The following is a 15,806-nucleotide window of genomic DNA, read 5'->3' on the forward strand; positions in this document are numbered from 1 at the left end:
GATTTTTATCAAGCATAGAGGCACCCTGAACACAATAAAATTCACTTTCACCTTCAGCAGGCCTCTATTAAAATGTTACATTCACAGATCTGATACAATGTCTTTGAAATGCATCATAAATTCAATATGCTATTAACAGAATGTCATGTTCTTGTTCCAAAAGTAATTACACTTGTCCTGTATTCTATTAGATTGAGAAAGTACTGCATCATATTTGATAAAAACACATATAGTTTGACATTGAACAGCCATTCGTTGAGGATTCAATCACTGAAAAATGTGACATCTGAAGGTGCAGGAGCCACAAAATGCAATAATATAACAAACTCCAGTCGACAGTTAACACCTACTGCAAAATATATGCAAAACTTCATTGTTTAAACAGAGCAATTAATTGAACAGACATTTGTCTGATAAATTTCATATATGTGGTCTGCGTTTGCAACACAGGCTATACAGTAATGTAACTGTGTTGTGTAGGATCATTTTAAAAAGATCAATAGAACAACTGTAGTCTCATTTCCTACCGGATTTAAAAACAAAGAACAATTTTGGCAGCAGCTGCATTAATTATGTAGAAAGTAAAGCAACATTTCTCAGAAGTTGGTCCTATAGGAGTGCAATTTATTGGCTGTTTGTTCCCAAAAGGTATTCCGAATTTCCCATCCCAAACTAAGCAAGTGGTTCTTGTCAAGAAACGTCTCTATTCCAAAACACAACAAACTAATTAGACTAATGACCTTAAAGACCATTTGTCTTTAACAAACATATCATCAGCTGTTCATTTGTATGCATTCCAATCATTCTTGCAGTAGCTCCAATCTCTAAGTGACACAAGAAAGGGAACATGTCTATTTACTGCCAATATCCTTAAGACTACAGAGAAGCCAAAATATCGCATTAAATATGTTGGGATAATAATAACTTCCGATAAAAGCTAATGAACTAAAGTGTGCCACAAAGTTTATAATAAATGACAAGAAAACTGCCATAAAGCAACTTTAGTAACTTGTACTGTAAACCAGAAATTGTGAATCTTAATGCACATGCACTCTTGTCATGTCTTTTAAAAGAAAAATCTATTAAATGTCAATGAACAAAGAACTAAGCAATTTTGTGTTATTAAAAAAAATAAAAAATAAAAAAAATCAATGTGTGATTGATGAAACCCATTCCTTACCATGTCTCCTTTATCTCCCTTTTGTCCAGAATGTCCTGCCAAAACCGGAAGCCCTTGATCCCCCTTTCAAATACACACAAGTTACATTATGCAATGTTAATATGCTAAATCGGCTCTCTGTATCAGGTCTAAAACACTGTGATCAAAATTCAAAGAGGAGTCCTAGCCTGAACTCTGGCTCTTTGTACTTCAGAAGAGATTAGCTGAGCATCACCCACTGATGAAGTGCATGTCTGTGCCCAAACACCCCCTTATTTGTGCTAAATTGCTTCTAATAAGCTTTTATTTCTGCCTCTGGCTGTCATCCAGGTATACGGACTGGCATAAATGTGCTTTAATTGGCCATTCATTTTGCATGCGGCATTACCGCAGGATCCATTGTGGAGTGCTAACTCGCTCATTTTAAGAATGCTTTCATGGTTTAACTTTACCTTCAGAGCGGGACAGTGGCATCGGTCGGTGGGGAGCTGAGCTGGCATGGACAGCATTCTGTGGAGGTATCCTGTGACCAGTGGGGCCGCTGTGGGGTTGTGGGTTACTACAGGTTCACACTGGTCAGATTGAAAATAAAGAAATACATGAACCAGTGTTAAATTATTCAAATGTAGACCAAGATAATCAATTATATGCTTTGAATGGGATATGTGGGGGATTTTCTACATTAGTATGTGCATAGTGCATGCGTGCATATTCTTGTGAAATGCTCAACACTGGCAAACTGTTGTGGTAAATATATCAGTAAAGTTATTAATAAGATTTCAATTCTGATGACTTTGGGAAGAGTATTTGTAAAAAAAAAAAAAATCAGCATTACTGTGCAACATTAAAGAGTACATATACTGTATATTACAAACATTTTTCTTCCAGCACTCTTCTGTTCTCTGTGTCCTATAGTATTTGGTTTACGTTTTCCTGAGTGAGAAACCACTTCAAATTTTTCCGTTTAAAAGAAAGCTCTCTGAATCATTTGGAATTAATTGAAAAAATAGTCAGACAATTTTGCTAAACCTGAATGACAAGTTATTTTTACTGAAACAAAACCACAGAAACCATATAGCCTGATTCCTATGGAGCCCCTAAAGGGACATTGTGGTGGGAAAAAAAAAAAAAAGAGATGGGAGGAAAAATTAGTCAATGCTTTTGTTCCCCCCAGAAACTTTGCATTCCCTCGCAAAAACTTTTGTGTTCCTCTGAGAAACTTTGCGTTCACTCGCAAAAACTTTTGCGTTCCCCCGAGAAACTGCATTCGCTCGCAAAACGTTTGGTGTTTTTTGAGAGGGGGAACAAAAAAAAAAAAAGGGGGAACAAAAAACATTTGTGAGAGAAGGGAAAAGCACTGACAAATAATTTTTCCTCCCATCTCATATTTTTTCCCTTCACCATGTCCCTTTAGGGGCTCTGTAGATTATGAGCCAGTTCTTTTCAGTGAATCCAATACATACAGACTACCGTTTTTTAATACATTTATTAGTACAGATTCACGACTGGAATCTTAATATCCCCATCCCTACTCTTACCCCAATAAAACTGGCTCAGTAAACTGTGGCCCCTAAAGAGATGGTCAAATGTTTTGCCTAATTATGTGACCGGCCCTGTTGGCCACTTGGACCATTCCACTTCCATGTGGAAAATGCTAAGGAAACATTATCCCAAATGCTGAGAAGGGGGATTAGCACACAATTGTAAAGACCATGTACCAATTACAACATTGAGCAGGGATGTGGATTTTCTCTAATCCAATCGTTTAAGACAGTATGTTGCCTTTAATTACTCAGAAATTATTGACCGGAGCAACTCGAGCTAAAAGGATGCCCTCAAGGGCTTTGTCCACAGTAGAAACATTCAGTCCAAGAACAATACACGGATATTGCTATGGCTCTGTTCCAAAACCTACTTCAATGCCTATGTGGACAGCATTTTAAGACAGTTTCAAAAGGTAGAATACATTCTTTAGGCCAAATTCTGAGGCAACAAACACAAAAGAGCCCATATCACACCGCTGTTTATCTATTTGTGCTGGCCTCCGGGCGCATCAGGTTCAAGACATTGTTGCTTGCCTGCAGAAAGACCACAGGTCTCTCTGATTTGTCTACATGCCCTCCAGGAACCTGCGGTCGGTAAGTGAGCGGCACCTTGTGGTGCCATCACAGAGAAGCACAAAATCACTCTCGAGAACATTTTCATTTCGTGCTGGTGGAATGATCTTCCAAACCCCATCCAGTTAGCCAATTCCAAACAATTTTCAAGAAGCAGCTGAGAACTTTTCCATCTCTTCCATGAGCACTTAAAGGGATAGTTCACCAAAAAAAAACAACAAAAAAACAACAACGTCCCCTATGCTGTTGTAAACACAATGCAGTGTTTCCAGGTTCTACGTAAGAACACCAGCTCAGTAATGGCTGATGCTGTACAACCCGGAAGTGCTGCACTGTGTTTATAACATCAACAGAAATTGTTGAATAAAGTCGTAATTTTAGTTTTTATTTTCTGCGCACAAAAAGTATTCTCGGCGCTATATAACATTAAGGTTGAACCACTGTGGTCACATGGACTATTTTAACGATGACTTTACTACCTTTCTGGGTCTTGAAATTGGTTATGATGTTGCTGTGTACAGGGAGGTCAGAAAGCTCTTGGATTTCATCAAAAATATCTTAATTTGTGTTCCGAAGATGAACCAAGGTCTCACATGAGGGTGAGTAAATAATGACAAATTTAATTTTTGGATGAACTAATCCTTTAATGTATTATTTAATGAAATTCTTGACCTTGGCCATTGGTCTTCTGTGCACGGCCGAGTGACGCGAGCATTCGTGAGACTCGTTATAAAGCACCGCAGTTCACTCCGTCTTGCCCAGATAAAACACACAAGTTGTGAGAAATCAAAATGAACAAAAACATGACATAAATTACATTGCCTAGAAATTATTATTTAAATAATTATTGTTAAATAATACATTAAATTTCTATTCATTTTTTACTAAACCCTATCGTATAACCCCAGAACACTTGAAATATACGGCACGTCACATGGGATCATTCTATGATACTTTTGTGTCTTTTTTAAAGGTGCCCAAGAATGCTTTTTCACAAGATGTAATATAAGTCTAAGGTGTCCCCTGAATGTGTCTGTGAAGTTTCAGCTCAAAACTACCCCATAGATTTTTTTAAATAATTTTTTTTAACTGCCTATTTTGGGGCATCATTAACTATGCACTGATTTTTTCAGCGCGCCGCCCCTTTAATTCGCGTGCTCCCTGCCACACGAGCTCTCGATTATATTACAGCACATTTACAAAGTTCACACAGCTAATATAACCCTCAAATGGATCTTTACAAGATGTTCGTCGTGCATGCTGTATGCATGCTTCGAATTATGTAAGTAAAGTATTTATTTTGATGTTTATATTTGATTCTCTATGAGTTTGAGGCTGTGCTCCGTGGCTAACGGCTAATGCTACACTGTTGGAGAGATTTATAAAGAATGAAGTTGTGTTTCTGCATTATACAGACTGCAAGTGTTTAAAAATGAAAATAGCGACGGCTCTTGTCTCCGTGAATACAGTAAGAAACGATGGTAACTTTAACCTCATTTAACAGTACATTAGCAACATGCTAACGAAACATTTAGAAAGACAATTTACAAATATCACTAAAAATATCATGCTATCATGGATCATGTCAGTTATTATTGCTCCATCTGCCATTTTCGCTGTTGTTCTTGCTTGCTTACCTAGTCTGATGATTCACCTGTGCAGATCCAGACGTTACTGGCTGCCCTTGTCTAATGCCTTTCATAATGTTGGGAACATGGGCTGGCATATGCAAATATTGGGGCGTACACCCCGACTGTTACGTAACAGTCGGTGTTATGTTGAGATCCGCGTTTTTTCCGGAAGTCTTTTAAACAAATGAGATTTACATAAGAAAGAGAAAGCAATGGAGTTTTAAACTCAATGTATGTCTTTTCCATGTACAGAACTCTTGTTATTCAACTATGCTGAGGTAAATTCAAATTCTGAATCTAGGGCACCTTTAAAAAGCTTGATGCTGGTCGCTAATTCACTGCCATTATATGGACAAGTGTAAGCAGGACATTTTTTTTTTTTTTTTATAATTCTCCTTTTGTGGTCCATAAAAGAAAGAAGGGCATTCGGCATTAGAACACCACCAGGGTGAGTAAATGATGACTTCATTTTCATTTTAGGGTGAACTAACCCTTAAAAATAAATAAATAAACTATTTCACTATCTACTTCACTATATTACTTTTTCTATGCTCTCACTATTTCTTATTCCTCCCTATTCTAGCTTGGACTATCCTGAGTGATGGCTGAAACTTTGTATTGCTAGCACTTCTTGGGTTTATTGCCTCTTTATGATGAATCTCTTGTATTCCTCAATTGTAAGCCGCTTTGTACAAAAGCGTCTCCTAAATGAACACATGTAAATATATCCATCACAGAGAATAAATCCTATAATGCACTGCAATGAGATCAGTAAAAAAAAAATTAAAAAAACACTGAAAACAGCAAAGGAAATGAGAAAGATTATTATAAATATACACCAAAAACTGAAATTTTCAGACCATGCCTTAAACTTTAGTCTATTACTCAAACAAAACCACCACATGAGCCCTTGTGAGGAAGCTGTCTATGTAGGCAGTAGACAGCAAGGTAGCTCACTTGATTTTGGAACAGAGCCTTTGAAAACACAAATGATAAAACAAAAAGAGACAGTTCAATCTTTCACACATTCCCTGAAAGAATAATGTTATTCAAAAGCAGTGTTAAAATGTGACTGGCCTGCTGAGATTTTATTTTATGAATATGCCAAGCCTTCAAGTTTAGTGCAGAAAATTATGGGCTTAGTTTACAGTCAGTTAGGAAGGATCACAGAGTCTGTATCATGAACAATGCAGCACCATAAACCTGAACATCTTACCGTAACTCCAGGAGAATCGCAGCATCTGTCCAGGTCGGCTATTCTAGCATCACAGAAGATCAGAATCTCTTGAAGCTCAATCTGCAAAGGTAAAACTGACATTTATTTGCATGAACACACATAACTGATAAATGAATACAACAGATTTTCAGTAAACCTTATTCAATTTTGACCTGCATCAGGTTCAGACTTAAGTTAGTGAAGTTCCCTTAAATTTATGAGTGCTTTCTATCATCATTTGAGGGAGCTTTCGCATTCACTAACTGTACCAAGCGTTTGCATTCATATTCAGCTTTAGCGACTGAGTGTAGCCTCATTTATGACCAATGATGAGAACCTCTGTCCAAAACTCACATCCACTGGACGTCCATCCTCCACTCGAGTGGTGATGAAGGTGCGTCCGCTGACTTCCATGCCAGACCTTTCAGCGGTCACCTGACGTTCAATTAATTTGCAGTCCAGGTAGATGGAGACGGCGTTGCTCTCGACAGAAACACCCAGCTTGTGAAACTGTCGATCGAAGAGGGCATGAAGGTCTCGGTTCTTGAAGATGTACAGGAGGCTGTTCTTCAGAAAACCCTGAGCTAAAAACTCTACTGTTTTTTTAGCCCCATCCACTATTAATGACACCTAAATGAAGTAGGAAAAAAAGAGATGAACATTAGTGGCTCATTAAGACAGTTAATGAGATAAGCTGACTGAAGTCAGAAGAGATTGACTTTGCAAAAGAGAACCATTTAAATAATGATCATTTTGTCAGTCTTGCAGCAGATATTGGTTTTGAGCATACCCTGATTGATCAATGTCTATTTTACAGATAAAAAGAAATAAAATCTAAATTCTTGGATCTTTTGCATACCTGTGTATCTCCACTTTTATCAAAGATCTGGAGAACAAACCAGCGATCTTTCTTTGTGGTTTTTCTGAGCCGGAACGTGGCAATAATGGAGTATTCATGAGAAAGTCCATTTGGGAACACAGATCTTTAGACAAGAGACACAAAAGTAAGTAAGAGTAAGTAAGTTTCTTATACTTACCAATTAAGGCTTGAATAAAATGTCAAGTAAAAACAGTAAAACAGTGAAATAATATTAATAAACGTTTGTACTACTTAAAGGTACCATCAAACGTTTTTTTACAAGATGTAATATAAGTTCAAGGTGTCCCCTGAATGTGTCTGTGAAGTTTCAGCTCAAAATACACCATAGATTTTTTTTTATTAATTTTTTTAACTGCCTATTTTGGGGCATCATTAACTATGCACAGATTCAGGGGCTGCTGGCCCTTTAAATCTCGTGCTCCCTGCCCATCGAGCTCGCGACTCTATAATACAGTGCATTTCAAAGTTCACACAGCTAATATAACCCTCAAATGGATCTTTACAAGATGTTCGTCATGCATACTGCATGCATGCATCGATTCCTTTGAGTATAGTATTTATTTGGGTGTTTATATTTGATTCTGAATGAGTTTGATAGTACTCCGTGGCTAAAGCTAAAGCTACACTGTTGGAGAGATTTATAAAGAATGAAGTTGTGTTTATGAATTATAAAGACTGCAAGTGTTAAAAAATGAAAATAGCGACGACTCTCGTCTCTGTGAATACAGTACGAAACAATGGTAACTTTAACCAACAGTAGCCTACATTAGCAACATGCTAACGAAACATTTAGAAAGACAATTTACAAATATCACTAAAAATATCATGATATCATGGATCATGTCAGTTATTATTGCTCCATCTGCCATTTTTCACTATTGGCCTTGCTTGCTTACCTAGTCTGCTGATTCTGCTGTGCACAGATCCAGACGTTACTGGCTGCCCTTGTCTAATGCCTTTCATAATGCTGGGAACATGGGCTGGCATATGCAAATATTGGGGGCGTACACCCCGACAGTTACGTAACAGTCTGTGTTATGTTGAGATTCACCCGTTCTTCGGAGGTCTTTTAAACAATTGAGATTTATATAAGAAGGAGGAAACAATGGAGTTTGAAACTCAATGCATGTCTTTTCCATGTACTGATCTCTTGTTATTCAACTATGCCGAGGTAAATTCAATTTTTGAATCTAGGGCACCTTTAATATTTTTGTGGAAACCGTGATACAGTTTTTCAGGACTCTTTGATGAATAGAAAGTTCAAAATGTATTGGCTGTTACTTTTGAATGATTTAAAGAATTCTTGCTAAATAAAAGTATAAATTTCTTCTTCAAAAAAATTCAAAATAATAAATCTTACTGTCCCCAAACTTTTGAACGGTAATAGACCAGGTCTAGCTGTTACTTTACTCCAGTGAATACTTCTCAGGGTCATTTTATTCTATTAAAGGATTAGTTCACTTTCAAATTAAAATTTCTTGATAATTTACTCACCCCCATGTCATCCAAGATGTCCATGTCCTTCTTTCTTCAGTCGAAAAGAATTTAAGGTTTTTGATGAAAACATTCCAGGATTTTTCTCCATATAGTGGACTTCAATGAACCCCAAATGGTTGGAGGTCAAAATTACAGTTTACAGCGATCCCAGATGAGAAATAAGGATCTTATCTAGAGAAACCATCACTCATTTTCTAAAAAAAAAGAAAAAAAACAGGTCAAAGTTTGAACTAAATTGTCAAATACAATATGCTAGTGCAAGTTTATAACAATTAGTTCAAACTTTGACCTGTGGAGGGCAGTAATACACTTAGCAGCGTCTACATTGCCAGAATTCAAATAGAGAAGAAGAAGAGAGCTAGTTCAAGATGAGCATTTATGGTTAAAATGTTTTTTTTTTTTTTTTTTTAGAAAATGAGAGATTGTTTCTCTAGATAAGACCCTTATTTTGTAGAACGCTTTGAAGCTGCACTGAAACTGTAATTTTGACCTTCAACCATTTGGGCTCCATTGAATTCCACTATATGGAGAAAAATCCTGGAATGGTTTTCATCAAAAACCTTATTTTCTTTTCGACATCTTGGATGACATGGGGGTGAGTAAATTATCAGGAAATTTTAATTTGAAAGTGAACTAATCCTTTAAATTAATTCTAAAAATAACCAGAAACACCCTTTATGTAAGAAAATAAGTGGCAAACATATGCATTCAATTAAATACAGTACCTCATACAAAGAGAAAGACTTCAACAGTGAATGATACAGTATATGAACAAAATAACTAAATGAATCAGGCTTCCTAACAAGGACGTTCTAGAAAAACATCTTTGATTATTGCTTCAGTTCAGCAGTAAAGTGCTATTTTCAATCATTTGTCATTTAACACAGTTACTAAATATTAAAAGCAACATATTATACATGAAATGACAGTTAACCTGTGTGTTACTAGCTTCAATAACTTATGTTAGTGCACTGGCATCCATGTTCTCCTCAGTATTTTTTCTTTAGTCTTGTCTGAAAAGTTCATCAGATCGAAAACAATGTAAATGTGTCCATTCATAACAGGAGATCACCCTATTGTTTGAAACCACTGAGATGTTTTCATTGGTCTAAATGAACTACAGTAGCTGTAAATGCAAATTTAAGGAACAAGACGCTAAAAATATGCTTTAAAAAACTTCTATCTGGTTATTAAAATTGTTGAAAGAATAATATTACATTTTTGAGTGAATCTCATAACACTGTAAGTGTTACAAAAAGAATTACTCCCCATTTTCCTTTTTCATTCCTTTCACACACTATTTGGTAATTTACTGGCACTTCATCAAACACAATCAGGAAAACTGACAATGGGGAAATCTCATGTATGAATACTTTAAAGGGACAAAAGAGAATGAGAGAGAGAGGGAGAGAGAGAGAGAGCAGACTTGCAAGAGACAGTCTGAAAATGAGTTTCTGTTCAAATAGATCATTCTCTATTCTCTCTAGGCACGTATGCATAGCGTGTCTAGAGCTTTCACAGGCTGAATAGGGAAAATGCACATTATTAAAATGATATATACTCTGACTTTACATGCTGCAAGATCAAATGCTTTTGGATAAGAGGAAGACACAGAAGAGAGGCTTATGGGAAACTAGTCTAGACCTATTTTGGGACAATGGCCGGATTATGACTAAAACTGACCACAAAATTTTCAAACGCATTTGGTTGGCATACTTCATTCAGGAATGAAAATTGTTATTTACTTACCCTTAAGATACTGTGGAACACAAAGAAAAATGTGTGGAAGGCTTGAGAAGATTTTCATTGAATAATGCCTTAAACTTTAATATATTTCTCAAAAAAAATCATATGGTTTCAGAAGATATGTTAAGTGGAAAAAGAATCATATTGGCCAAGTGCACACTGCAGCTAAATTTAGTTGTCAATTCACCTTATAGTGAAGAACGAGATTCATGAAGTTTTGGAAAGTCTAGCGGATTCCAAGAGAATTCCATCTAACATTTATCTAGAAAAGGAAATAGATACGCTTACAACAGTAACTTAAAACAAGACAAAGACTTTTATGGATTTGCTGAGTAATTGATTTTATGACTACAACCCTAAATTAGACTCAATACGACCAGCCGGTGGAATGGACTTGTGCTGAGCGAGACCTCATAAGTGAGGGCAGTGTTTCGAAGCACACCAACCTGGGCACCGTGACATCAATTCACTTCATCACTGAGCTGTTAAATAAGGACATCAGAGGCCATATGCCAAATATGATGGGATGTAACACTCTAAAGCAGCCCATTTTAAACTAATCTCTGAACATTCAGATTAATAAGCAAATAAATGCTGCCATTGCTACAAAAGGTATCTCACAGTTGCCATAAGTTTATTCACCCATGCATAACATAACATAATGACTAAAGTGTCCCACATTTTGATTTATAATATAATATAATATAATATATTGTCTGCTTTTGCTCAATTTTGCCAATAAAAAAAAATATATCCTATAAAGCCAGTGCAGAACTGTTGTGCGTCACACAGCAACACAACGCAGTGCTTCGTTTCTGAATGAATCCACATTTTGAGTGACTCAATCAGGTGAACCAATGATTTAATGGTCCATTCATAAAGAGAGCCATTTACTTAATTCCTGAATGTATCAGTTGTTTGAACAAATTGAATGAATAAATGAATGAATGACTCAGTGGGCCCTATTTTAACAATCTAAGCACATGGTCTGAAGTGCATGACGCAGGTGCACTTTCTGAATCCACTTTTGCTAGTTTAATGCTTTTGCTAGTTTGGTCGGCATGCCAGGCGCATGGTTTAAAAGGGTTGTACCTGGTCTCTTAATGAGTCATGGGAGTGTTTTGGGCATAAACGTGCAATAAACCAATCAAAGCGTCATCTCCCATTCCTTTTAAAAGCCAGGTGCACTTGCACCATGGCAGATTCACTATTTACATGCTGGAATATAGACAACCTCAACCTGACGAGTCAGTTTAAATACATGTGTGTATTGCCACAATTGGTCAAATAATTAACCAATTTCATTTGTCATTACAGCAAATAGGTAATTCTGATACATGCAATGACATGTAGGCATTTTTATCTTTATGTACACATTAATCTTTTACATTGTAATCTTTTATTTTTAATATTTGGCATGTTTGTGTGCTGCTGAGTGTCACGGTGTGCAACAAGCAGAGTATATGCACGTTATATAGCCCGCCTATAGGCGCATATTATTAACGCACCCTTTAAATAACAAAAACATACACAATATATATATATATATATATATATATATATATATATATATATATACACACATATATATATAATATATATTATATTGTATTATATTATATATATAAAAAAACTTTAAACCAGGTTTTTGTTGGTCAATGGCGCAGTCGTTTTCAGTTGCCTCGAATTAACAACACGTCAAAAATGCACCTGAACACACCTCGTTTTCAGACCAGCACGCCCATGGGTGAACAGATGGGCATGAGTGTATTTGCTATTTAAACAACGTGGCGCTGGACGTGAAAATTATAACTGCGTCGGGCTGAAACTAGCAAAAACACTTGCATTGCGCCGGGTGTATGACAGGGCCCAATGACTTACTCATTTAGACATTTAATGACATTTCACCTACTGGCAGCTTTAGTTTCTTATTTTAGAGTATCATTTCAGAAAAAAAAAAAAAAAAAAATAATAATAATAATAATAATAATAATAATCATCATCATATTTCCTTAATAAAAAAAATCCATTAAAAGTATAGTTCACCCAAAAATGAAAATTATGTCATCATTTACTCACCCTCATAGCCACTGAAGCCTAAAGCTGTAATAAATTCTGTTAAATCAAATCAATCTTTTTTTTTTTTTTTCTAAAGCTACTTTTTGTAATGTCTATTTGATGCTTTTCTCATTTAACACAATAATGACTTTAAAGGTGCCCTAGATTATGTTTTTAAAAGATGTAATATAAGTCTAAGGTGTCCCCTGAATGTGTCTGAAGTTTCAGCTCAAAATACCCGATAGATTTTTTTTTTATTAATTTTTTTTAACTGCCTATTTTGGGGCATCATTATAAACGCGCCAATTTTATGCTGCGGCCCCTTTAAATCCCGTGCTCTCAGCCCACAGAGCTCGCGCTTGCCTTAAACAGTGCCTTAAAGTTTACACAGCTAATATAACCCTCAAAATGGATCTTTACAAAGTGTTCGTCATGCATGCGGCATGCATGTGTCAGATTATGTGAGTATTGTATACTGTTATATTGTTTACTTCTGATTTTTAATGAGTTTGATAGTGCTCCGTGGCTAACGGGTAATGCTACTCTGTTGGAGAGATTAAAGAATGAAGTTGTGTTTATGCATTATACAGACTGCAAGTGTTTAAAAATGAAAATAGCGACGGCTCTCTTGTCTCCGTGAATACAGTAATAACCGATGGTAACTTTAACCACATTTAACAGTACATTAGCAACATGCTAACAAAACATTTAGAAAGAGTTTACAAATATCACTAAAAATATCACGTTATCATGGATCATGTCAGTTATTATTGCTCCATCTGCCATTTTTCGCTATTGTTCTTGCTTGCTTACCTAGTCTGATGATTTGGTTGTGCACATCCAGATGTTAATACTGGCTGCCCTTGTCTAATGCCTTTTATAATGTTGGAAACATGGGCTGGCATATGCAAATATTGGGGGCGTACACCCCGACTGTTACGTAACAGTCGGTGTTATGTTGAGATTCGCCTGTTTTCCAGAGGTCTTTTAAACAAATGAGATTTATATAAGAAGGAGGAAACAATGGAGTTTGAGACTCACTATATGTCATTTCCATGTACTGAACTCTTGTTATTTAACTATGCCAAGATAAATTCAATTTTTCATTCGAGGGCACCTTTAAATTATCATTTGGGGGTAATTTCCAGCCAAATTTGATGTGCGATTAATTAGATAGATAATCGCCACATTGTGTAAATAATTAGATTAAAATCTTTAATCGCTTGACAGCCCTAAATATAAAAGTCAGCGACGAGTGAAAAATGACAAAGACAAAAAATAAATAAATTAAACATTCCACAAGTCTTCCATTGTCAATGAGTACAAAATGCTACCCCAAACTTATGCAATTATATGTGCCAGCATTATTATGTCCGTTTCATTTTCAAATGAACAGATTACAATTGTGTCTGGTGGTTTTGTGCTGATAGTGGCACAGAAAACTACAGACTTCACCTTTAAGAGTTTCATTTTGGCCAAAAAAAAAAAAAAAAAAAAAGAAAATAAATTAGTCAGCCACACAGAAACGGAAACTTTAAGACAAAGAACAAGCCTCAGAAGATTCAGCCATAGCAGTGAACTGAATAAATGTGCAGTATGCCTACTATAGATAGTGCCTTTTATTAACATCAACTCAGGACTAATAGGCAAACATCAAGTCACACGATTAATATTCATGAGCAAAGCTCATAAGCTTTATATTGTGCTTCCCCCAACACTTTTCAGATCGTTCCCACGCTCCTTGCTTCTCATAAAAATGAATACCAAACATGCAATTAACGCATCTTAGCAGAATCATCTGTGAAACAACTAATGGAAAATAGTCTGGGGGAGTGAAGCCTTCTCTTTCCATGTGACCGTATCAACTGGACGACGGGCCCGGCTGCATTTCCTGCGAGTAAAGTGAGAGATGTTTGGAGTTTGTGCTGGGGGCTCTTTGACCCCTCTTCTGCACCCCCTGACACCTCCAGCTGACTAACGCCATCACCTGTCAGAGTTCAGCTTAATTGAGGTCTGGCGGGGTGGGTGTGTGTATGCGTCTGTACGGGGGTCCGGGTAGACAACTTGGCATTCTCGTCCCCCGAAACTGCCCTCCACCTCCAGTCAAGGAGACTCACAGTTGGTCCATGAGGGCCGGTCTGAGCGGCAGAGAGAAAGCCCCACAGCAGGCCGCTGACCACCAAGCACTAGGTAGAGCAACAGATCGCAAATCATCTGACCCACGGCCCCTTCAGGGTCCCAGGGAGCAAACGGTGTGTTTACAGTTGTATAAAAAAACGCTAAAAATATCCTCCCTTTCCCTGTGCAGATGACATGGTGTTATTTTTCACTGGTGAAATGTATGGAGGTACAAGAGATGTCCACTGGGTGCTCTGTGAATCTCTGTGGCCAACCCAGCAGGTGTGCTTGAAACCACAGAGAATAAAAACTAAAGACTATGATGAAACACAAATTAACAAATGGCCTACAAACCTTAAACAATGTACTACTTTAGTGCGCAATGCACAGTGTTTTTCCATATTAGGATATAGTAGCCCCAAAATATTGGACTTTTGGACACTTAATGTATTAATCTTATTGCTTTAGATAAATTATCAAACCAAGTGGCATTTGCGAAAACAAATTACGCTAGACCTTTTCTCAGAACCTCCTCTAGCAATTACATTTAACTAACTGGTCCCAAGGACATTTTTAATGGATTTATGTAGTCAGTTCTCCTTAAGTTTACACAGATGTAGCCCATCACATTAACTATGAGCATACTGAAAGTGTCCAAATGCTTTGTCTTAATCTTGAACCGTATCCTAAAGCAATGAGAGGCTGTGTGGTACAGTAATTATATCACAAGAAAGGGTCAACCTTAAAGAACAGTTTAAATGTCTGAGGACAGTAATGTTTTTTCGAGGGGGAGCAATTATTTTTAATCAGCAAGGACACACTGATTAAATGTCAAAAGTTACAGTAAAGACATTTATAATGTTACAAAAGATTTATATTTCAAATAAATACTGTTCTTTTGAACTTTCCATTCTTCAAAGAATCATGAAAAAATACATATCACGGTTTCTACAAAACTATTAAGCAGCCCAACTGTTCTGAGCATTGATAACAATAATAAATAATAATAGAAATATTTCCTGGGCACAAAATCAGCAAATTAGAATGATTTCTGAAGGATCGTGTGAAACAGAAGAATGAAAATTCATTTTACTGTATTTTTGATCAAATAAATGCCTTGGGGAGCAAAAGAGATTTCTTTCAAAATCACACACACACACACACAAAAAACTTCTGAATGGTAGTGTACCAATGTTTAATAAATTGTAATATAGTTCATTATTTAAAGGTGCTAAAGAGGATGTTTTGTTTTATACATTTTTGCAATATTACTTGAAACTGTCTTTACTAACTGATAAAAGACTATTTATTAGGTGCACTGAAAGGAATAATATTAATATACATCATCTGTGCACGAGGTAGGGCCTTAAAAACATCAGCCAAT

General features: G+C 36.4%; 1 protein-coding gene across 4 annotated transcripts in view; it reads right to left on the reverse strand.

Moving 5' to 3' along the window:
- LOC125277342 (collagen alpha-1(XIX) chain) overlaps window positions 1-15,806 on the reverse strand; it is a 230,833-nt gene that overhangs the window by 203,631 nt on the left and 11,396 nt on the right. For 2 of the 4 annotated variants that reach the window (XM_048205746.1, XM_048205747.1), the window contains exons 5-9: window positions 6,983-7,106; window positions 6,478-6,753; window positions 6,124-6,204; window positions 1,612-1,731; window positions 1,181-1,243 (exon numbers count right to left, since the gene is read on the reverse strand). In XM_048205746.1, the coding sequence (XP_048061703.1) occupies window positions 1,181-1,243; window positions 1,612-1,731; window positions 6,124-6,204; window positions 6,478-6,753; window positions 6,983-7,106 (664 nt within the window). The remainder of the gene's footprint in view (window positions 1-1,180; window positions 1,244-1,611; window positions 1,732-6,123; window positions 6,205-6,477; window positions 6,754-6,982; window positions 7,107-15,806) is intronic. The other 2 variants (XM_048205748.1, XM_048205749.1) reach the window with 2 other exon arrangements.

This window comes from Megalobrama amblycephala, linkage group LG10 (genome assembly GCF_018812025.1).
Source record: "Megalobrama amblycephala isolate DHTTF-2021 linkage group LG10, ASM1881202v1, whole genome shotgun sequence".
NCBI classification, from domain to species: domain Eukaryota; kingdom Metazoa; phylum Chordata; class Actinopteri; order Cypriniformes; family Xenocyprididae; genus Megalobrama; species Megalobrama amblycephala.